Here is a 25,479-nt window from a genome sequence, read left to right as displayed (position 1 = left end):
TCTTTAGCCAGATTTTAAAAAGGCAAATGGCTTAAACTAACCTTTTGTCTTGGGTGAAAGTCTGGATACAGGTTCTTCAATACCAGAGGCCTGTCCAACATATGCCTGAAGTTCACATCGTAAAAGGAAATCATTCCTTTGTTGGGCCAGGATGGTGGTGGACGATACACAAGTTCCCAGGATGCTTCTTTCACAAGGTCTGTGTATTCAATCACCCTTTCTACTGAAATCATCTGAAACATATATGACATCTCATGAGTTAGTATCAGAGGGTCTTGTTTATGGATGTTCAGAGATTGTAAATGAAACCTTCTGCTTTTATATAGTTCAGAACAACCTAGATCTCAGCATCCACAAAGGACAGAAGTAGGAGTCTGATAAGGCCTTGAATGATTTAAAAACTTGTTCATCATCTTCAACTCTTTCACATATGACTATTTCCTTCAATTTTATATTAAAGCTAAAAAATCAAAGAAATGCATGGTAAAATTTTATTGATCCTCCTTTCACATCTGAATTAAAAAAAAAAGAATATTTTCAAAGAAAATAATACTTTTGGACACCAACTAGTAATGTGTGGCCACAGAAGGGCCACGTGTTATAGATGAACAGAACTGGATGGTCATCAAACCTCATTTTAATAATCAGTAATTTTCTACTCTGTTATGAGCTTTCCTGATAGCTCAGTTTGTAAAGAATTTGCCTGCAATGCAGGAGACCCTGGTTCGGTTCCTGGGTTGGGAAGTTCCCCTGAGGAAGGGATAAGCTAACCACTCCAGTATTCTTGGCCTTGTCTTGTGGCTCAGCTGGTAAAGAATCCTCCTGCAATGCAGGTGACCTGGGTTTGATCCCTGGGTTGGGAAGACCCCTAGAGAAAGGAAAGGCTATCCACTCCAGTATTCTGGCCTGAAGAATTCCATGGACTATATAGTCCATGGGGTCGCAAAGAGTCAGACACGACTGAGCAACTTTCACTACTTCTACTCTGTTAGAAGAAAGATATGGAAAAATTTCATTTTTATTGTTTTTCTCCCTTTAGGAAAAGGTACAAATATTCAAAAGTGTATAATGTTTCTTCTAAAGAACAATGACTCCACACCTTAGAAAGCATATTCTGAGAGGGAGCCTATCCTACCAGGAAGAAGGGCCACCAGCATATTCGTTCAGTGTTCAACACACACAAAAATAAATGATAAAATGGGGGATGGGTGGGGGAACATAGTAATTTAAATAAACCTCAAAATATTGGATTATTTTATTTTACCAAAAATGAGGAATTACCCATTAAGAAACAAATGTAAACAGGCTGCTAAGAAATGAGCTTATATTGTCTCCAGAATTTCAGAACCTCCCTTCTACAGGAGGTTGTATTTGGAGACAGTTTGTGATGAATACAAAACCTTCTGACATGGCATACACATGACTGAGAAAAATATGTATATATTTTATTTTACATTAACTTTAAGCACATGGAAAGTGAAAGTGAAACTTGCTCAGTCATGCCCAACTCTTTGCAACCCCATGGACTGTTAGCCTGCCAGGCTCATCTGTCCATGGGGATTCTCCAGGCAAGAATACTGGAGTAGCTGTTCCCTTTTCCATAGGATCTTCCCAACCAAGGTATTGAACCTGAGTCTCCTGTGGCTCCTGCATTGCAGGAGGATTCTTTACCTTCTGAGCCACAAGAGAAGCCCTTAAGAAGATGGAGGAGAATGTAAAAAAACTTTGTAAAATGATGTAAAAATAACAGTTTTATTATTTTACGTAAGAATTGCTTTTATGTCATATAACAGCAAGGAGACCTGAAAAGGCTAAGAACAGAAAAATAAACATCACCGTGTTCTCAGCTTCCGCACTTTGCCTGACACACCACTGGAAGATACTGATAAGTGTGATGGTTAGTGACAAGATGAGGCCAACATGCCCAGCATCCAAAGCTAAATGAGGAAGAAGAAGAAGAAAGTCAGTCTCCTTCTCAACCCTTCACACAGGTCCTTCTGTCACTCTACAAAGAAGACTCCTTTATTTTTATGATTTTTATTTGAGTGTAGTTGATTTACAAAGTTGTGTTAGTTTCAGGTATACAATAAAGTGAATTAGCCAGACATATATGTAATCTGCTCTTTAAAAATTATTTTCCAACATACATCATTACAGAGTACTAAATAGAGTTCCCTGTGCTATACAGTAGGTCTTTTTTAGTTATTTATTTTATATATAGTAGTGAGAAGACTCCTTTATAATATTTAAATCATTTGCATGTAATAATAGTATTACTCATAATATTACTTCTGTTGTATGAGACAATAATAAAGTTAAAAAACTCTATGAGGGACTTTCCTGGTGGTCCAATAGCTAAGACTCCGAGCTCCCAATGCAGGGGGTCCAGGTTCAATCCCTGGTCAGGGAACTAGATAGACTCCACATGCCACAACTAAGAGTTCACATGCTGCAACTAAAGTCCTGCCTGTTACAACTAAGACTGAAGATCCTGCATGCCCCAACTAAGACCCAGTACAGCCAAATAAATAAGTAATTTTTAAAGAATATTATGAATTTAGAAAGAACTAACAAAGCTGTTAAACGACAGAGGATGAAATAGTTGTATGGCATCACCAACTCAATGGACATGAGTTTGAGAAAACTCCGGGAGTTGGTGATGGACAGGGAGACCTGGTGTGCTGCAGTCCATGGCGTCACAAAGAGTCAGACATGACTCAGCAATTGAACTGAACAAAGTTGTTGTTCAGTCACTAAGTCATGTCTGACTCTCTGTCTCCATGGACTGCAGCACACCAGGCTTCCTGTCCTTCGTTATCTCCTGGTGTTTGCTCAAACTCATGTCCATCAAGTCAGTGATACCATCCAACCATCTCATCTTCCGCCACTCCCCTCTTCTCCTGCCTTCAATCTTTCTCAGTATCAGGGTCTTCTCTAATGAGTCAGCGCTTCTCATCAGGTGCTCAAAGTATTGGAGCTTTGCCTTCAGCATCAGTCCTTCCAGTGAATATTCAGGGTTGATTTCCTTTAGGATTGACTGGTTTGATCTCCTTACAGTTCAAAGGACTCTCAAGAGTCTTCTCAAAACCACAGCTTGAAAGTATCAATTCTTTGGTCCTCAGCCTTTTTTAATGGCCCAGCTCATACATCTGTTGACAACTCTTACATGACTACTGGAAAAAATATACCTTCACTATGTGGATCTTTGTTGGCAAAGTGATGTCTCTGCTTTGTAATAGTCTGTCTAGATTTGTCATAACTTTCCTTCCAAGAAGCAAACATCTTTTCATTCATGGCTACAGTCACAGTTTGAAGTGATTTTTGGAACCTAAGAAAATAAAATCTGTTACTGTTTTTAATTTTTCCCCAGATGGGACCAGATATCATGATCTTAGTTTTTTGAATGTTGAGTTTCAAGCCAGCTTTTCCACTCTGCTCTGTCACTTTCATCAAGAGGCTTCTCACTTTCTGTCATTAGAATGGTATCATCTGCATATCTGTGGTTATTGATATTTCTCCCAGAAATCTTGATTCCAGCTTGTGCTTCATCCAGCCCAGCATTTTGCATGATGTATTCTGCATATAAGTTAAATAAACATAGTGACAATATACAGCCTTGTCATTCTCCTTCTCCAGTTTTGAAGCACTCCATTGTTCCTTGTCCAGTTCTGTTTCTTCTTGACTTGCATACAGGTTTCTCAGGATACAGGTAAGATGGTCTGGTATTCCTATCTCTTTCAGAATTTTTCACAGTTTGTTGTGATCTACACAGTCAAAGCCTTTCACATAGTCAATGAAGCCAATGTTTTTCTGGAATTCCCTTCATTTCTCTATGATCCAGGGAATATTGGCAATTTCACCTCTGGTTCCTCTACCTTTGGTAAACCCAGCTTGTCCAGCTGGAAGTTTCTGGTTCATGCACTGCTTAAGTCTTGTTTGAAGGAATTTGTGTATAACCTTACTAGCATGCAAATGAGTGCAAATGTATCATAGTTTGAACATTCTCTGGGATTGCCTTTCTTTAGGATTGGAATGAAAACTAACCTTTTCCAATCCTGTGGCCACTGTTGAATTTTCCAAATTAGCTGGTATATTAAGTGCCGCACTTCAACCGAATCATCTCTTAGGAGATTAAACTGCTCAGCTAGAATTCCATTACCTTCCCTAGCTTTGTTCATAGTAAAGCTTTGAAGTTAAGGTCCACTTGACTTCACAGTCCAGGATGTCTGGGCTTAGGTGAGTGACTACATCATCATGGTTATCCAGGTCATTAAGATCTTTTTTGTACAGTTGTTCTGTGTATTCATGCCATCTCTTCCTAATCTCTTCTGCTTCTCTTAGATCCTTACCATTTTCATCCTTTATCATATTAATCCCACCTGGATTGAGATACACTTGACAGTATAACATAGGTGAGGATGCCATTGCTCAGATTTTTAACCTTATGCTTCAATTATCATTATGTAATTTCACTATGTCCAATGTATCTGCTATTGAAATCACAAAAACAAGACAATGGGTTTTGCAAAACTAGGCAATGCTTTTAAATCTAACAAATTAATCTCATTTTTGCATTAAAGACTGTGATTCAGGGTTATTGTTATGGAATAGTGAGGGATGGTGAATTCATGACACACATTCCAACAATTGCTCATTTGTGACGCACACAGCAGTGAGGATACTGTTTTTGCTACAGAGACTCTTTCTAACACCAGTACACCAGACGCCTACAACCAAGAGTTCCAAGTAGCCCTAAGGCTAAAATCTATAACCTAAACAGTCAGTTCAGCTCAGTTGCTCAGTCCTGTCTGACTCTTTGTGACCCCATGAATTGCAGCATGCTAGGCCTCCCTGTCCATCACGAACTCCTGGAGTTCACTCAGACACACGTCCATCGAGTCAGTGATGCTATCCAGCCATCTCATCCTCTGTCGTCCCCTTCTCCTACTGCCCCCAATCCCTCCCAGCATCAGAGTCTTTTCCAATGAGTCAACTCTTCGCATGAGGTGGCCAAAATACTGGAGTTTCAGCTTCAGCATCAGTCCTTCCAAAGAAATCCCAAGACTGATCTCCTTTAGAATGGACTGGTTGGATCTCCTTGCAGTCCAAGGGACTCTCAAGAGTCTTCTCCAACACCACAGTTCAAATGCATCAATTCTTTGGTGCTCAGCTTTCTTCAGAGTCCAACTTTCATATCCCTACATGACCACTGGAAAAACTATAGCCTTGACTAGCCAGAACTTTGTTGGCAAAGTAATGTCACTGCTTTTGAATATGCTATCTAGGTTGGTCATAACTTCCCTTCCAAGGAGTAAGCATCTTTTAATTTCATGGCTGCAATAACCATCTGCAGTGATCTTGGAGCCCAAAAAGATAGTCTGACACTGTTTCCATTGTTTCCCCATCTATTTCCCATGAAGTGATGGGACCAGATGCCATGATCTTCGTTTTCTGAAAGTTGACCTTTAAGCTAACTTTTTCACTCTCCTCTTTCGCTTTCATCAAGAGGTTTTTTGTATGGATATGAGAGTTGGACTGTGAAGAAAGCTGAGCACCGAAGAATTGACGTGTTTGAACTGTGGTGTTGGAGAAGACTCTTGAGAGTCCCTTGGACTGCAAGGAGATCCAACCAGTCCATTATGAAGGAGATCAGCCCTGGGATTTCTTTGGAAGGAATGATGCTAAAGCTGAAATTCCAGTACTTTGGCCACCTCATGCGAAGAGTTGACTCACTGGAAAAGACTCTGATGCTGGGAGGGATTGGGGGGAGGAGGAGAAGGGGACGACAGAGGATGAGATGGTGGGATGGCATCACTGACTCGATGGACGTGAGTCTGAGTCAACTCCGGGAGTTGGTGATGGACCGGGAGGCCTGGCGTGCTGCAATTCATGGGGTCGCGAAGAGTCAGACACGACTGAGCGACTGAACTGAACTGAACTTTCTGCTGTAAGGTTGGAGTCATCTGCATATCTGAGATTATTGATATTTCTCCCAGCAATCTTGATTCCAGCTTGTGCTTCCTCCAGCCCAGCGTTTCTCATGATGTACTCTGCATAGAAGTTAGATAAGCAGGGTGACAGTATACAGCCTTGATGTATTCCTTTTCCTATTTGGAGCCAGTCTGTTCCATGTCCAGTTCTAAGTGTTGCTTCCTGACCTGCATATAGGCTTCTCAGGAGGCAGGTCAGGTGGTCTGGTATTCCCATCTCTTTCAGAATTTTCCACAGTTTACTGTGATCCACACAATCAAAGGCTTTGGCATAGTCAATAAAGCAGAAGTAGATGTTTTTCTGGAACTCTCTTCCTTTATCCATGATCCAGCGGATGTTGGCAATTTGATCTCTAGTTCCTCAGCCTTTTCTAAGCTGTACAGAAAGCTTAATAGTAAACTTGGTTCTCTCTATCCAACTACAGGACACTACCTGGGATGTTCAGAAGGTCATCCTTCTACAGTTATATAGACCTCAACTCATTCAAAGAAAGATAAAAAGATAAAAGATCTCCATGATGACCTACTGTAAACAAACAAACAAACTACTTAAGCAATCTACAGATTCAATGCAATCCCTATCAAATTGCCAATGGCATTTTTCACAGAATTAGAACAAAAAAGTTTACATTTTGAATGGAAACACAAAATACCATGAATAGCCAATGTAATCTTGAGAAAAACAAAGAAGAAAAATGAAGCTAGGAGGAATCACGCTCCCTGTCTTTAGACTATATTACAAAGCTGCTGCTGCTGCTGCTGCTGCTAAGTCGCTTCAGTTGTGTCAGACTCTGTGCAGCCCCATAGACGGCAGCCCACCAGGCTCCCCCATACGTGGGATTCTCCAGGCAAGAACACTGGAGTGGGTTGTCATTTCCTTCTCCAATGCATGAAAGTGAAAAATGAAAGTGAAGTCACTCAGTCGTGTCCGACCCTCAGAGACTCCATGGACTGTAGCTTTCCAGGCTCCTCCGTCCATGGGACTTTCCCAGGCAAGAGTACTGGAGTTGGGTGCCATTGCCTTCTCTGTATTACAAAGCTACAGTAACTGAAAGTGGTACCAAATGCTAAGTGGCACCAAAATCAGAAATACAGATCAACAGAACAAGGACAGAAAGTCCAGAGATAACCACCAGGCATCTATGATCACTTATGACAAAGTAAGCAAGAATATACAACAGAGAAAAGACTTTCTTCAATAACTGGTGCTGGGAAAACTGGACAGCTACATGTAAAATAATAAAATTAGAACTTTCCCTAACACCATACACAAAAATAAACTCAAAATGGATTAAAGACATAAATGTAAGACCAGACACTACAAAACTTTTAGATGAAAACACAGGGAGAACTCTCTCTGACATAAATTGCAGGACCTCCTAGAGTAACGAAAATAAAATAAAACATAAACAAATGGGACCCAATTAATCTTAAAAGCTTTTGCACAGCAAAGAAATCCATAAAAAATACGAAAGATAATCTGCAGAATGGGGAGAAATATTTGCAAACAAAGTGACTTACAAGGGATGACTCTCCAAAATATACAAACAGTTCATGCAGTTCAATATAAAATAAATAAATAAACAAAAAATCCAAAAAATGGGCAGAAGATTAAAAGAGAATGTCTCCAAAGAAGAAACACAGATGGCCAAAAAAAAAAAAAAAAATGCATGAAAAGATGGTCAACATCTCTAATTATTAGGAAAATGTATATCAAAACTACAGTGAAAAAAAATGAAAAAAAAAAAAGCAAAAATCTACAGTGAGGTTTCACCTCACACCAGTCAGAATGACCATCATCAAAACAATAAATACTGGAGAGGATGTGGAGAAAAGGGAACCCTCCAACACTGTTGGTGGGAATGTAAACTGGTAAAGCCACTATGGAGAACAATATGGAGTTTCCTTTAAAAACTAAAAAGAGAGCTACCATATGATCCTGCAATCCCACTCCTGGGCATATATCCAGAGAAAACCATAATTCCAAAAGATACGTCCACCCTTATGTTCACTGTAGCACTATTTACAACAGCCGGGACATAGAAGCAACCTAAATGTCCATCAACAGAGCAATGGATAAGGAAGATGCGCTATTATAAATATAGTGTAATACTACTCAGCCATAAAAAAGAGTGAAATAATACCATTTGCAGCAACATGGCTGGACCTAGAGATTTTCATACTGAGTGAAGTAAGTCAGACAAAGAGAATATGATATTGCTTATATATGGAATATAACAAAAGGCTACAAATGAACTTATCTACAAAACAGAAGTAGAGTAACAGATGTAGAAAATAAACTTACGGTTAACATGGGATAAGGGAGGGGAGGGATAAATTGGAAGACTGGGATTGACACATACATACTACTCTATATAAAATATTAAAATAGATAACTAATAAGAAACTACTGTAAAGTACAGAGAACTCAGTAATGATCTACATGAGAAAGAACCTAAAAAAGAGTGGATATATGTATATGTACAGCAGATTGACTTTGCTGTACATTGGAAACTAAGACAACAGTGTAAATGAACTATACCCCAATAAAACTTAAAATAAAAATGAAAGAATGTCCTGAGCGAGCCAAAGCAGGGGCCCAAGGCACCAAAGGTCTGCTGGAGCAGGCACGTCATACCTGGACTTTGCTCCTAAGGATTCTGAAAGTGAAATATAGAAATTCTTTTCTAAAAGATAGTTCATTTGAAGTAGTAATCAAAATGCAAATTACTTAAAAAAATATACATTCACCCCAATGTTCATGGGGTATGGAAAAAGAATCTTTAAAAAGTGGATATATGTATAACAGAGTCACTTGGCTGTACACCTGAAGCTAACACATTGTAAATCAACCATATGCCAATCTTTTTTTTTTTTTAATGGCCTCAAAAAGACCTACTGTAAATAAATAAGTAAATAAAAAAAAAAGATAAAAGTTCTCATTAAGACAGAAACAACTTCTCATGGACCACACTGTGGAGTCACATACTACAGACACTTTAATACAATTCATTAGAACCAAAGAGTATATATTAGACATCTATAAAGAGTATAGATGACAAGAGTTTAATAACTACAAAAAAAAGCTAAAAAGTGTAAACATACCACAAGTATTCATATCTTTACTTACTTTCTACCAGAATCAGGGCCCCGAAAGCAACAGCAGTGACAAAGATGGCACAGATGACATCTAGATACACAGCGAGCCATCGGGACGTCGTCAAAAGCAGGAACCAAGCCTCTGTTTTGTGAACCATAATAAGTGTAATATATAAACAGAAAAACCATGTTAGCTGCTTCTCATGAGGGAGAATATTTTCTCAGTTGAGCTACAGAAGATTTTACACAGGTAGGACAGCAAAGTTACATACCCAAGGAACCTGAAGATTCTAGAAAACTAGGTTCTAACACAAGACAATGAATGTATGGGACACACAGGAATCAGTCCAGGAAGCATGCATTGAAAATTTCAACCCACAGGTTATCAACAGAAATAAGATCACAAGAAGGAAGATGGAAAATCATCTCATCTGTGCATTTCCTGCAGTGCTGGGCCTCAGTGTGAAGATCATCCTCTCACAGGGTCGACTGCTCCCAGCTCTCACACAGCAGAGAGCACAGCTCACACTGTTTCCAGCACCTTCTGCCCTCACCACAGGGCCCTGCAGTGTTTATTCTTAGGAGCCAATGTCTATGTGACCATCAGCTAACAGGAACTGCATGTGACTTTCTTTTTTTTTTATGTAATTTTATTTTTTAACTTTACAATATTGTATTGGTTTTGCCATATATCGAAATGAATCTGCCACAGGTATACATGTGTTCCCCATCCTGAACCCTCCTCCTTCCTCCCTCCCCATACCATCCCTCTGGGTCGTCCCATTGCACCAGCCCCAAGCATCCAGTATCGTGCATTGAACCTGGACTGGTGACTCGTTTCATATATGATATTATACATATTTCAATGCCATTCTCCCAAATCATCCCACCCTCTCCCTCTCCCACAGAGTCCAAAAGACTGTTTTATACATCTGTGTCTCTTTTGCTGTCTCGCATACAGGGTTATTGTTACCATCTTTCTAAATTCCATATATATGCGTTAGTATACTATATTGGTGTTTTTCTTTCTGGCTTACTTCACTCTGTATAATAGGCTCCAATTTCATCCACCTCATTAGAACTGATTCAAATGTATTCTTTTTAATGGCTGAGTAATACTCCATTGTGTATATGTACCTGCATGTGACTTTCAAAATGCCATTTTTATCTTCAAAATACAATAATTATTGGAAAGTTTAGCTTGGATTTTATAGACTTAGAGGAAATTCTGAATTTTCTACCTAGGGAAAAAATTTCACTGATAAAAACATAATCAAGTGGATGGCAAATCAGGAAATTATTTCCTCAATCACATCTGCCACCCTCCACGCTCTGAAAAGAGTCAGCAAACCGCAGTCTGGAGGGTGAGAACAGCTACCACCTGGTTCTGTAAATAAAGTTTTATTGGAACACAGAAACTGCCATTTTCTGATGTATTATCTTTGCCTGTCTTTGTGCTACAACAGCAAAGGTGAGTAGTTGCAACAGACACAGTACAGCACACAAGCCTACAATATTTTCTATCTGGATCTTCACAAAAAAGAAGTTTTCTGACTCTTACCCTAAAGAGACAGAAGTCTACAGGGCACAGTGATGCAAGGACAATGCGAGCCAGTCAGGGGAGAAAAGCAGGGGATGACAGGGAAGAAGGGAGCACTGAGGGGATGCTGAGAGGAAGGGGTGGGGGAGGCAGGTGTGCAGAGGGGGATGAGGAGTGACACAGAGAGAGGTGCTGGCCTACTAGGCCACCTGAGAGGGAGGTCAGCCTCAGAAGGGAGCACATCCCATCCTTTGAAATCATCTCCAGAAACTTACAGACCTGAGTGCAAATCCTGGTGTGCATCAAACAGTTCCAGAAACTTCTGTTCAGCTTTGTACGCCCGGATGGTCCAGAGTCCCCGGAGAGAAGATGCTAAGTGGGAAAATACTGGGCTCCGTGCTGGGGAAGCAGAGACAGACACACAGTAGAGAAAGTCAAGGAGGCTGGATGCAAGGAAACCCACTGCCTCCCGGGCTCTGTGGTCACACATCCCATCAAAGGGAATCCTCCATGTGACCCTCAAATTCCTGCTCACACTAAGCTTCACTTTAATGACCTGCGAATGAAAGATTCTCCTTGAAACTATTTTTGATCAAATTCAAACCACAGCTAGATTTAGATAAAGAAATTCTTGTTCTTTCATCAAGATCCTCTCACACACGCCTCCCTCCAAATTTTTCTGGCATCTCACCAGGTGGAAATTGTTGACAATTTTTAAAAAATATATTGAAGTACAGTTGATTTACAATAATGTGCTAGTTTAAGGTATATAGTATAGTCATTCAGTTATTTTTTTTCGGATTATATTTTATTACACGTTAATACAAGATACTGAATAAAATTCCCTGTGCTTTGCAGTAATTCCTTGTTGTTGTCTATTTGACACATTAATAGCAGTATGTCTATTAATCCCATACTTCTAACTTGTTCTTCCCTCTTTCCCAATCCCCTTTGCCAACTGTAAGTTTGTTTTTTATGTCTCTGAGTCTATTTCCATTTTGTATACAGATTCATTTGTATTATTTTTAGATTCCATATATAAGTGATATCATATTTATCTTCCTCTGACTTACTTTACAAATAATAATATTCCCAAGTCCATCAATGTTGCTGCAAATGGTAATATTCCATTCTTTTTCATGGGTGAGTAATTACCCTTCACTATTGGGTAGTGAAGTGAAGAATAATGGTAGTGAATTACCATTCACTAATTTTTGAATCAGTAGCCTTTTAAAATTTAATTCCTAATTAGAGTCCTCACCACACTGAATTTTGTTGAGTAACCTGTGGGCTGTCTCCTCCTCAGATGAGTAACATAAGGGCTGGGATAGAGTCAGTACATCCCCAACCCTGCACCAGAGCCAGACACAGGACAGGGTGAGACGACTAAGGGGAGTGGACAGTCTGCTGCCTCCCCTGTCCTGGGCCTCTCCCTGCACCTGCGCCAGGAACCTCTGTGCAGGTCATGGATCACCCGGTGCTGCACCACTCTTGTGCCCACAGGACCTGGCAGATGAGGAGCCTTTGAACAGTCTTGACTTCCATTCCAGGAACCTGATGGACATTTTATTAACTGCCTGCTAGATACCTGTCCTGGTGTTCTGAGGTCACTGCAGCGTGTGACACTCACATCAATCTTTTAGAATCTGACAGTGGCCTTAGTGGCCATTCTCTTTTGAGTGACTACATGTGGGTTTGGGCCTGGTGTCACATGACTGACCATTCATATCCTGCCTTCTTTTCTAAAAGCACACTGACCACAAGCATCAAGGTCAGGCTCCTGCACATCAGGGAACAGGTAGGCTGCAGGCTGCCAAGCAGGGAGGACACTTCTGGTGGGGTTTTCATTCCTCCAAAGAATGAGGCTGTAACTTGCTGTTGTCAGGGACACATAGTGAGCCTGTGACCTCTGTCTGGGGGTGAATGATAACTTGTGCTGTATCAGCAGGAAATACTGACATCACTTTGTTACCTGTGTGTCTCCTAGAGAAGACCTGTTAGTACAATTAGGTTGTTTATGGGAAGTTAGTAATGCATCTTACAGGAGGCTTCAGAGATTTTATAAAATTATGGGGAAAGAATCAAGGGTGAAACTCCAAACTGTTTTCAGGTTCTCACTCTTTAGTCCAGTATCTGAATGCCTGTCTGATGACAGTTCAGCCAGTACCAACATGCATCTGCGCACTGCACATTTAGAGGGGTTGAGGTACAAATAGGTAAAGACACAGAACCTCCTCTTGTGTTTAGTGTTCCCAATTCTATAAGGAAGGAAGGAGCAGGCTTCCTTCTGTGAGACACTGGGGCTCAGAGAGAATGGGAGACCCTCGGCTGGGGGAGGACAGCATGGGCTAGGGGCCAGGTGACAATCCACTCAGCCCTAGGATGAGATGGTTGGATGGCATCACCAACTCAATGGACATGATGAGTTTGAGAAAACTCTGGGAGATGGTGAAGGACAGAGAAGCCTGCCATGATGCATGTAGTCCCTGGGGTCAAAGAGTCAGACACGACTGAGGGACTGAACACAACCACCACCACCACCTAGATAGAGAACATAAACATTCTAATCAACTGGCTACCGCATATGGTTATCTGAGGTATGCAGGATGGGGTACCTGGATTAAATGTATTGTCTAACTTGTTTTATTGACTATATATTCCAAAGCCTTTGATTTTGTGGATCACAATAAACTGTGGAAAATTCTGAAAGAGATAGGAATACCAGACCACCTGACCTGCCTCTTGACAAACCTGTATGCAGGTCAGGAAGCAACACTTAGAACTGGACATGGAACAACTGACTGGTTCCAAACAGGAAAAGGAGTACATCAAGGCTGTATATTGTCACCCTGCTTATTCAACTTATATGCAGAGTACATCATGAAAAATGCTGGGCTGGATGAAGCACAAGCTGGAATCAAGATTGCTGGGAGAAATATCAATAACCTCAGATATGCAGATGACACCACCCTTATGGCAGAAAGTGAAGAGGAACTAAAAAGCCTCTTGATGAAAGTGAAAGAGGAGAGTGAAAAAGTTGGCTCAAAGCTCAATATTCAGAAAACGAAGATCATGGCATCTGATCCCATCACTTCATGGGAAATAGATGGGGAAACAGTGGAAACAGTGGCTGACTTTATTTTTCTGGGCTCCAAAATCACTGCAGATGGTGACTACAGCCATGAAACTAAAAGACGCTTACTCCCTGGAAGGAAAGCTATGACCAACTTAGATAGCATATTAAAAAGCAGAGACATTACTTTGCCAACAAAGGTCCGTCTAGTCAAGGCTATGGTTTTTCCAGTAGTCATGTATGGATGTAAGAGTTGGACTGTGAAGAAAGCTAAGCACCAAAGAATTGATGTGTTTGGACTGTGGTGTTGGAGAAGACTCTTGAGAGTCCCTTGGACTGCAAGGAGATCCAACCAGTCCATTCTAAAGGAGATCAGCCTTGGGTGTTCTTTGGAAGGAATGATGCTAAAGCTGAAACTCCAGTACTTTGGCCACCTCATGCGAAGAGTTGACTCATTGGAAAAGACTCTGATGCTGGGAGGGATTGGGGGCAGAAGGAGAAGGGGACGACAGAGGATGAGATGGCTGGATGGCATCACCAACTCGATGGACGTGAGTTTGAGTGAACTCCGGGAGTTGGTGATGGACAGGGACGCCTGTTGTGCTACAATTTATGGGGTTGCAAAGAGTCGGACACGTCTGAACCACTGAAATGAACTGAACTTAACTGTTTCAGCCTACTCGGTGCAAAAAATCCAAACAATCCACAGTGATGGTGCCAAAGTTCTCAGACTCTCCAGATCAAATACTGAGAAAATCGTGTATTGCTTCTTGACAAAAGCCTCAGAAGGAGCCCATTTCTCCACTTCCATGTGAATGGGAAATAGCCCTTGCCCCATGCAAAAATTCTGTCAAATATTCTTTCTGGAACAACCTCTCTCTCAATGTGCCAGAGACCTGCTTTGCGACAAGACTATTTGAATGACTCCATCTCATGAGTGGCCTCAAACCATAAAACGTCTGAACCCTGTCTACACAGAAGACTGGATGGAGCTCATCACTTCCTTTTCTGCCTCCCCAGGTCCTACCATCCCACTGAGTCATATAGGTAGAACTGCACACACACCTGGACTCTACTGGTCCCCATCCATCCAAACACCTCGCCAAACTCGACCTCACAGGAGGTTAGCTGCTTCTCTTGATGAGTGAAAATGTCTTCTACAGATTTTATGAAACTGATGATCACTATTCTTTTTGCAAATAAAGGTAAGTACCTCAAGTGTTTACTATTAAAAACAAAACATACAAATGCCACAATAAAACTCCTGACTGGATGAACTGAGATTTTTTTCCCACTTAGTAGATACAGAGAAGCATGAGACTCAACATGCGTCTGTTCTTGGCTTGGTTTCTAGAAGGTTAAATTGGTATTAATCTCCAATAATTATTCACGGTTGAGGTCTCTGATGCAAACATATTCTCTCCTTACTTTTTGGTTATTTTTATAACTTTTAAAAATATATAACAATCTATTTTCCTTATTTTTGTTTTAATACTGATGAAATGTGTGCAATAATAAGAGAAAAATTTGATTATTTCATCATCTGTGATTACCTGTATAATAGACTAATGAATCATAAAATGTGTTCCCCATTATTCTGTTTTTTGCTGCACCTTGCAGAATGTGGTTTCCCAACAAGGACTAAACTGGTTGCCCCCACAGTGGAAGCACAGAGTCTTAACCACAGGACCACCAAGGATGCCTCTGTTCCCCATTATTCTAAAACTAGGAAGGTGAATGGAGTTATCAACTAAATACATACTGAACCGATCCCCCTCCTGAGTTCTCCTAGGGGATTATTTTCAGCATCACTTCTATGAATAGCTTTGAGAAAGGGGAACACAAACAGTGTGGTTCAATTCAGTTCAATCGCTCAGTTGTGTCAGACTCTGTGTGACCCCATGAACCGCAGCACGCCAGCCCTCCCTGTCCATCACCAACTCGCGGAGTCCACCCAAACCCATGTCCATTGAGTCAGTGATGCCATCCAACCATCTCATCCTCTGTCGTCCCCTTTTCCTCCTGCCCTCAATCTTTCCCAGCATCAAGGTCTTTTCAAATGAGTCAGCTCTCCGCATCAGGTAGCCAAAGTATTGGAGTTTCAAACACTTCAAAATCAGTCCTACCAATGAACACCCAGGACTGATCTCCTTTAGGATGGACTGGTTGTATCTCCATGCAGTCCAAGGGACTCTCAAGAGTCTTCTCCAACACCATAGTTCAAAAGCATCAATTCTTCCCCACTCAGCTTTCAAACAGTGTGGTTATCACCCCAAATACTGAAAATGACCAAGAGCAGACATGAAAATAAAAGGGCTTATCTTTTCAATAGGGCTCCCCTGGTGACTTAGATATCAGAGTCCACCAGCAATGCAGGAGAGCTGGGTTCAACCCCTGGGTCAGGAAGATCCTCTGGAGAAGGGAATGGCTATCCACTCCAGTATTCTTGCCTGGGGAATTCCATGGACAGAAGAGCCTGGTGGGCTACAAACCATGCAGACTCAAAAAGTCAGACATGATTAAGCAACTAACACACATCTTTCCAATACTTTTAACAACTGCAACTTACTAGAACATGTGAAAGAATATTTTTTTCAAATATATCACTTTTAACATATATTTCCTGAGGTCTCCTTTCCTTTCCCTAATCTTTTCCTTTCCTTGTCATTTCTGGTAACTTTCAGTTCAGTTCAGTTCAGTCGCTCAGTCGTGTCTGACTCTTTGCAACTCCATGAACCACAGCACGCCAGGCCTCCCTGCCCATCACCAATTCCCAGAGTTTACCCAAACTCATGTCCATTGAGTCAGTGATGCCATCCAACCATCTCATCCTCTATCATCCCCTTCTCCTCCCGCCTTCAATCTTTCCCAGCATCAGGGTCTTTTCAAATGAGTCAGCTATTCATATCAGGTGGCCAAAGTATTGGAGTTTCAGCTTCAACATCAGTCCTTCCAATGAACACTCAGGACTGATCTCCTTTAGGATGGCCTGGTTAGATTTCTTTGCAGTCCAAGGGACTCTCAAGAGTCTTCTCTCCGACACCACGGTTCAAAAGCATCAATTCTTCAGCGCTCAGCTTTCTTTTGAAGAACAATTCTCTATTTTCCTTCTACATTAGTTCCAACATGATTAAATACTTTCAATAATGGTATTAACAGAGTGGATACTCAGGACATAGGTCATGAACAAGACAGAAATGTTTCCTGTCCTCATGGTGCTCACATCCATCCTCCTTGGGATAAAATGCAAAGGGCAGCTGACCCGCTGCCAGCTCCATTTGCCTTAAGGGCCAAACCTACTCTCAGGGGCTATAACTTTCAATCACCTAATGTTAACAGTGAGAAATGCCATAGAACAGTCTGCAGAGTTTCAGGGGTCTGGTTAATTGAGGCATAAATGGAAGATAGACTGCACTGCCATCCCAACCTGAGAGCCCTGGTACTCACTTGTACATTCCAGGCGTTTCACATCTCGTGATGTCTCTAAGAAATATCGCCGAAGAAAAAAGAAAATGATGCCAAGGGGAATCACAGGTATAGCAGTCCAAGGAATTGCAGCCACCATCACGCCCACCACACCAATCACAAGTAGAAATGTCTGAAATAGCGAAAATACAGAGGCCTTCATGTCAAGGATACTTTTCAAAGATAAATTTTATTGATTTGTTAGGATTAAACTCCTTTCCTTGAAACTTGTTGAAACAGCAGGGAATGCTTTCCCTTCCAAAGAAACAGAAGTATAGGTGGTCCTCATGATGTTTATTGCATGCACCAAACACTCTGATAAGAACTTTCTAGGTATCAGCTCTTGTGATACACTCAGTAGCCCTTTGAGGCAGGAATTATTATTATTATTATTTTTTTTTTTTCTCTAATTTTATTTTATTTTTTAAACTTTACATAATTGTATTAGTTTTGCCAAATATCAAAATGAATCCGCCACAGGTATACATGTGCTCCCCATCACGAACCCTCCTCCCTCCTCCCTCCCCATACCATCCCTCTGGGCCGTCCCAGTGCACCAGCCCCCAGCATCCAGCATCATGCATCGAACCTGGACTGGCAACTCGTTTCCTACATGATATTTTACATGTTTCATTGCCATTCTCCCAAATCTTCCCACCCTCTCCCTCTCCCACAGAGTCCATAAGACTGTTCTATACATCAGTGTCTCTTTTGCTGTCTCGTACACCCGGTTATTGTTACCACCAGAAAATTACTAGAAATAATCAATGACTACAGTAAAGTTGCAGGATATAAAATCAACACACAGAAATCCCTTGCATTCCTATACACTAATAATGAGAAAACAGAAAGAGAAATTAAGGAAACAATTCCATTCACCATTGCAACGGAAAGAATAAAATACTTAGGAATATATCTACCTAAAGAAACGAAAGACCTATATATAGAAAACTATAAAACACTGGTGAAAGAAATCAAAGAGGACACTAATAGATGGAGAAATATACCATGTTCATGGATTGGAAGAATCAATATAGTGAAAATGAGTATACTACCCAAAGCAATTTATAGATTCAACGCAATCCCTATCAAGCTACCAACAGTATTCTTCACAGAGCTAGAACAAATAATTTCACAATTTGTATGGAAATACAAAAAACCTCGAATAGCCAAAGCGATCTTGAGAAGGAATTATTATTTTTAACAGATGAGACTATTTGAGGCTCAGAGAGTAGGAGCTGCATCTCAAACTATCAGGAGTCAGCAGGTGTTACTAGAGAAAGGAGTGAGCAAGCATTACAGATGAGGAATCCAGATGCTTCAGCTATCCATGTAGGGATAAAGAAGTGGTTAATCACTTTCACTTTTCACTTTCATGCATTGGAGAAGGAAATGGCAACCCACTCCAGTGTTCTTGCCTGGAGAATCCCAGGGACGGGGGAGCCTGGTGGGCTGCTGTCTATGGGGTTGCACAGAGTTAGACACGACTGCAGCGACTTAGCAGCAGCAGCAGCAATTACAAATTCAGTGTAACGTATCTAGTAACAGTATTATCTAATTTTACAAATGGAGACAGTGAGGCACAGGGAGAGGAAAAGTAACTTGATGGAAACTGCAAAGCCTAAGTCACGGAGCTGGGAACCCCATGTCATGAGCCATTATGTCATATTTAAGCTTGCCCCCAACATACAGCCATCTTTCTATCATTATACTAAGTATTTAAAATGCCCATTCCAAAGGTTAACTATTATAACAACACCAGATTCCATTTACAATGTGTGTACTGTGTGTAAGGCCCTGTGTTGGGTTCCATGAATATTCTCTTAATCATCACATTATCCCCTGAGATGATTTTCTCTTAGGAAATGATCTAGGTCTAAAAAAGACATCAGGTAGAATAGAAAATGAAATCATTGGTTGATGCTGATTTAAGCATCCATCTTTATCAGGAAAAGTATGATGATACTCTGGAGGACAGTATCAGGCAATAAGAATGCAATCAACACTGAGTGTCTGCCTGCCAAGAAAGTCGGGTGAAGTGGTAGGGACTAGCAGATTCACCCAGTTTTGACCAAGGCCTCTGAAGTTTATGATCTCAGGTGGATACAAATCCATGGTGATATTCACAGGGGGATGGGGAAACACAGGGAAGAATACCTGAATATTTTTAGACAATTCTAAGACTTATGACTGATTTTATAGGCTTGTTTAACAAATATAAAGAATGGCATGAATGATTTTCAGGCAGTAATCACAGTTAATGGAAATTTTGACCAAAAAGGAGCTGGGATGAGAAGGTTGAGATGCTTAACTGAGTTAACACTGGATATTCTTTACAGATAAGAAATAATGAAGTTGGGAGGGTAAGTGGTTGTCCTAAAGTTTCCCAGTAAGGTATTGCTTATCCTGGAGAAGGAGAGGAGCAGTTTGTGCTCAGGGACTCCCAGAGCCACAGCTGCAGGCAGGAGGAACAAACAACCAGAACTGTGACTCTGTGGCCAGGAGCCCTTGGGAACCAAACTGCATGATCTGGATGGAGACCCACGTGCTTTCCCGTTTCTCCCTGTCTCTGCTGTGGTATCAAAAGAAAACTCAGAGTGAAGAGCATGGAGTTCTGAAGGAATAAATGATAATCTTAAGTGGAGAAAAGTAGGGCTGTCTGACTGCCCTCCTATTAGACCTACAGAAAACAATTTCTTTCAGCCACTGGCTTGACTGTGCGTCCTACCAGGCTACAACCTTCATGTTCATAGGGAGGGGTCCTTCCAGCTCCTTCTATGTCTAGACTTTAGGTCACTTGGCTTGCCATTGTTTTTTGTCAAAAACAAAAACTACACCTAAAGTGTTAATTATTAACAGAAAAAACCCCAAATTATTGGTTTTTAGCAGACTTGCATCATTTGATGAACAACATTCATCCATTTCAACAATCTGGCTCTCCCCAGGTGGCTTCCCTGGTGGATCAGTCATTAAAGAATCTGACTGCTATGCAGGAGACCCAGGTTTGGTCCCTGGGTCAGGAAGTTCCCCTGGAGAAGGAAATAGCAACTGACTCCAGTATTCTTGCCTGGAACATCCCATGGACAGAGGAATCTGGCATGCTAGAGTCCATGGGGTCAAAAAGAGTCAGACAAGACTGAGTGACTAAACCACTCCAGGTGAGGGCCTTTTATGACTAACCCAGCCTGGCACGTAGCCTGGGAAGCAGAAGTAAGATCAAAATGAAGGGCTCCATGGAAGCTGTGCCAATGCTTTTTCCTTAGGTACCCACTGAAGACCCATTACTAATGCTCTCAGAAACTCTGGAGTTAGGTTCAGATTTCATGGCCCTAAATTCTAAAGCAACTCAAAGAAGGTGCCTCTAACAGCTTTATTATACATACACACACACACACACACACACAACATATTGGTTTCCCAAGTGGCTCAGATGGTAAAGAATCTGCCTGTAATGCAGGAGACCCAGGTTTGATCCCTGGGTTTGGAAGATCCCCTGGAGAAGGGATGGGCAACCCACTCCAGTATTCCTGCCTGGAAAATCCCATGGACAGAGGAGCCTGACAGGCTACAGTCCATGGGGTGCCAAAGAGTTGGACATGACTGAGAACTTTTACTTTTATATTTATGTACATTTGTGAATCTTTTATTGCCAGCCATCTTAAACCCTTTATAGAAGTTTGTAGAAGATGAAAATAGTATCTAAGCAAGAAGTTAACATCTGAAGAAGGAAACAAAAGATCCTAGTGTACAATAAACACACAATAAATCCCTTCCTTGTAGCCAACCTCATTTCTTTCTCCTACATTCTCAGAAATGCCAAAAAGCCCAATTCAAGCTACACACACAGTTACCCCCACCTGGTTGGATTCCAGGCCCATCTGATGGACCACATCACCATGGCATGTGCTTCTGCACCTCTGTCAGACTATGGAACAGAGACAGTGATGGGTATATAGAAAGAAGTATATTGACCCAGAAGCAAATGACCCAAGTCCTGATATTCCCCAGATAAGGAGAATCATTATTTTTACATATTTCCCATTTGGGAAATTCTATCCAAAGTCTATGAATCCACATAATCAAATAAAAAAATTCTTAGATGAAATCTTTCACTTGAGAGAAAATGGTGATTTTTCATAATTCAGAAAAATTCACAGAAAATCCCTGGGCTGGGAAGATCCCCTAGAAAAAAGAATGGCACACCACTCCATTATTCTTGCCTGGAGAATTCCATGGACAGAGGAGGCTGGCAGTTTAGTCCAGGAGGCTGCAAAGAATCGGACACAACTGAGTGACTAACAAGCATACACATCCACGTACAAACCCTAAGACTAAGCTTTTCTAAACCTGGCCTTTGCTTGGGATATGTTAATCACATTCTTCATCCCTTATTTGACTGCCTTGGGTCTTTTCACAACCACATAAGCTCTGGGACCTGGATATCCTTCAATTCACTCCCAACTTAGAGTCATAGCTAACTCCACTGAAGAGTGAATAGTGGGGTTTGGTTCACAGTTTGCTAACCAGCACGATAGGAAGCTTTAGGGAAACATGGTGTATCTCTTCCCTCATGTTTAGTGTATCTCACTGATCAATAGTTTCCTTTCCACTTTTGTCAGAGTTCAACGATATTACAAAATTTAAGACTGGAGTCCTCTTATTTTATAATTTATCATGGTACACCTTAAAAAGAAGAGCACTATAAAAGTATATCACAGGGAAATCTATTTAACATTCTGTGATAACCTATATGAGAAAAGAACCTAAAAAAGAATGAATATAGGTACATGTATAACTAAATCACTTTGCTGTACATCTGAAACAAATACAACATTGTAAATCAACCATATTCCAATAAAATTAAAATAATTTTTAAAAAAGAAAAAAGTCTTTAAAAAAAACTAAAATCAAGGGTTTTGAAATCCATCTTATAAATAAAAGAAAAAAAAACAGCATATTAAAGTATGTAGAAGAATGAAAATAAAAAAAAAAAAATAGACTCTTGAGAGTCCCTGGTACAGCAAAGAGATCAAACCAGTCAATCTCAAAGGAAATCAATGGTGATTATTCACTGGAAAGATTGGATGCTGAAGCTCCAATACTTTGGCCGCCTGATGTGAAGTGCTGACTCATTGGAAAACACCTTGATGCTGGAAAAGACTGAAGGCAGGAGTAGAAGGGAGCGACTGAGGATGAGATGGTTGGATGGCATCATCAACTCAATGGACAGGAGTTTGAACAAACTCTGGGAGATACTGAAGGACAGGCAAGCCTTGAGTGCTGCAGTCTATGAGGTCACAAAAAGTCAGGCACAATTGAGCAACTAAATGACAAAAGACCTGAATGAAAAAGAAAACTAACTTCTAAGCAGAAAAATCAACAAACACAAAGCGTGGTTCTTTGAAATCACCACAAAATGCAAAAGAAAAAAAAAAGAGAGAGAAAATTTACAATTCACATGAATTAAAAGAGGATAACACAAAAGATTGGGCTTCCCTGGTGGCTCAGATGGTAAAGAATCTGCTTGCAATAGGGGAGATCCACATTTGATCCCTGGGTTGGGAAGATCTCCTGGAAAAAGAATAGTAACCTATACCAGTATTCTTGCCTGGAGAATCCCATGGACAGAGGAGCTTGACAGGTTACAGTCCATGGGGTTACAAAGAGTCGGACATGACTGAGGAACTAACACTTCGGCTTTAATTTTAACACAAAAGATACCATAAGCATTACAAAGAGACTATAATAAACATTGTGCAGATAAACGTTTAAATTTTAATGTAAAGGACAAATGTCTTAAAAAATGACATATAAAACTAACAATGATATAGAAAATCATAATAACTACATATTGATTTAAGAATTTGAATCCTTTTTTTTTTAAATTTTACTTTATTTTATTGTTTTGGCCATTCCGTGCAGCTTGTGGGATCTTAGTTTTCCTACCAGCAATCAAACCCAGGCCCGCAGAAGTGAAAGCACCAAGTCGTGACCCCTGGACTACCAGGGAATTCCCTGAATACATAATTTTTAAATTTCTCAAAGAAAAGACTGTAAATCCATAGGGCTTCACAAAAACACTGTGCAGAAAAGTTTTACCAAACTTTTCCCAGTACTTTTCCAAGGTCCAGCATTATCATGATATAAAAACCAGATAAAGACATTAAAAGAAAGAAAAATTGCAAACCAAACTGTCTTGGAATATTAAACGACATACCAATGAACTGAATCTAGCAATATAAAAAGGGTAATATTTCACAATCTAACTTGACTGGGCAAGTCCAAAATACTCAGGGTCGCCTGTTACAAAGGACAGGTTGGAACCCTCGGGCAGGAGCTGATACTGTTCTCTACAAGCAGAATTTCTTTTTATTTCAGGGAGGCTTTGTCCCTACTTAAAATCAACTATTTATGGACTTCAATCACATCTACAAAATACCTACAGAGCAACACACAGATCACCTTTTGACTGAATAACTAAGGAATGTAGTCTCGTCAAGCTGACATTAAACTGACCATTAAAAATGGAAATATTTCCCATGTATTTCCATGAGGATACATAAGAATTGATGCTTTTGAACTGTGGTGTTGGAGAAGACTCTTGAGAGTCCCTTAGACTGCAAGGAGATCCAACCAGTCCATCCTGAAGGAAATCAGTCCTGAATATTCATTGGAAGGAATGATGTTGAAGCTGAAACTCCAATACTTTGGCCACCTGATGCGAAGCGCTGACCTCATTAGAGAAGACCCTGATACTGGGAAAGATTGAAGGCAGGAGGAGAAAGGGATGACAGAGGATGAGATGGTTGGATAGCATCACTGACTCGACTGACATGAATTTGAGTAAGCTCCAGGAGTTGGTGATGGACAGGGAGTTGGTGGCGTGCTGCAGTACATGGGGTCGCAAAGAGTCGGACATGACTGAGCGACTGAACTGACTGACATACTTCTGATAACAAAAGCTGACAAAATATTTTAAGTAAAGCAAATTATAGACCAATATCCTTCATGAACAACAGGTCCAGAAATTCTTGACAAACTACATACAGCAATACAGAAAAAAGATGCTACATTATGACCAAGTAAACTCTTTTCCAGGAATGTTAAGTTTAATTTTCAAATACCAATCACCATAAATCACATTAAAACATAAAGATAAATAAGTGTATGACCAGCTGAAGAGATGTAGAAGAAATATTTGTTAAAATTCCTTACCTCTTCCTCATTTTTTTAAAAAAGTAAAATTCTTGACAATTGAGAAATTAAAAGAAACATTTTCAATCTGATAACAGATACCTACCTAAAAAATTGCAATTAATATTATTTGTAATGAAAAATTACTGAAAGATTTTGCCCTAAGAATACAAGATTATCTTATCTAACTGATTCTCTTTAACTAACTGGAAATTCTAGCCACAACAAGTCAAGAAAAGGAAATAGAAGTCATAGATATTGGAAATGAAGATACAAAACTGCCATTATTTATAGCTGACATGATTGCATATGGACAAAATCCTATAGAATTAAAAAAAATAAAAAACATACCACTATTGACTCCAGGAAATGTAAAGTTAATTCACAAATAAATCAACTATATTTCTATAAACTAGCAACAGCAAGTGAGTAATAGTATCAGAAACAAGACTTCCTAGTGGTCCAACTGGTTAAGAATCCACCTGCCAATGCAGGGAACATGGGATTGATCCCTGGTTTGGGAAGAATCCACATGTGCAGAGCAGGTAAGCCCATGTGCCACAGTCACTGAGCCCAGGCTCTAGAACCAAATGGCTGCACCTACCGAGCCCATGTGCCAGAATTACTGAAAACCATGTGCCCTAGAGCCCATGCTCTGCAATAGGAAAAGCCACCAAAATGAGAAGTGCACCCATAGCACCTAGTCACCACCCGCCACCGCAACTAGAGAAAACCCATACATAGCAAAGAAGGCCCAGTGCATCCAAAATAAATGAATAAATAATTTAAAAAGACAATCCAACAATACTATGAAAAACAAATATGCATGAATAAATTTAACCAGAGACATGTAAGATGTCTATACTAAAAATTACAAAATATTTCTAAAATTAAAGAAGACCTAAATAAGCAGAGAGAGACAAATATTAGTAATTGCAGATCCAACATTGTTAAGACTCAGATTTCTCAAAATATTCTATAGCTAAAAGGAAACATTAATAAAATGTTCAGGCTTTTATTTAAAAACAAATTGAAAGATTTCTAAAATTGATACATAAAAGTAAAGAATCCAGAATGATCAAAGCAAACTTGACAAAGAAACACAAAGTTAGACAATT

General features: G+C 40.3%; 1 protein-coding gene across 1 annotated transcript in view; it reads right to left on the bottom strand.

Moving 5' to 3' along the window:
* The window catches only part of LOC528412 (ATP-binding cassette sub-family C member 4), a 209,142-nt gene that overhangs the window by 80,985 nt on the left and 102,678 nt on the right, over positions 1 to 25,479 (bottom strand). Inside the window, exons 21-25 of the mRNA XM_059884492.1 lie at positions 17,150 to 17,300; positions 10,909 to 11,028; positions 9,121 to 9,231; positions 1,837 to 1,937; positions 42 to 233 (exon numbers count right to left, since the gene is read on the bottom strand). Of these exons, the coding sequence (XP_059740475.1) occupies positions 42 to 233; positions 1,837 to 1,937; positions 9,121 to 9,231; positions 10,909 to 11,028; positions 17,150 to 17,300 (675 nt within the window). The remainder of the gene's footprint in view (positions 1 to 41; positions 234 to 1,836; positions 1,938 to 9,120; positions 9,232 to 10,908; positions 11,029 to 17,149; positions 17,301 to 25,479) is intronic.

Source organism: Bos taurus, unplaced genomic scaffold (assembly GCF_002263795.3).
Source record: "Bos taurus isolate L1 Dominette 01449 registration number 42190680 breed Hereford unplaced genomic scaffold, ARS-UCD2.0 Leftover_ScbfJmS_713, whole genome shotgun sequence".
NCBI classification, from domain to species: Eukaryota; Metazoa; Chordata; class Mammalia; order Artiodactyla; family Bovidae; genus Bos; species Bos taurus.
This window is presented reverse-complemented; position numbering and strand designations above follow the sequence as displayed.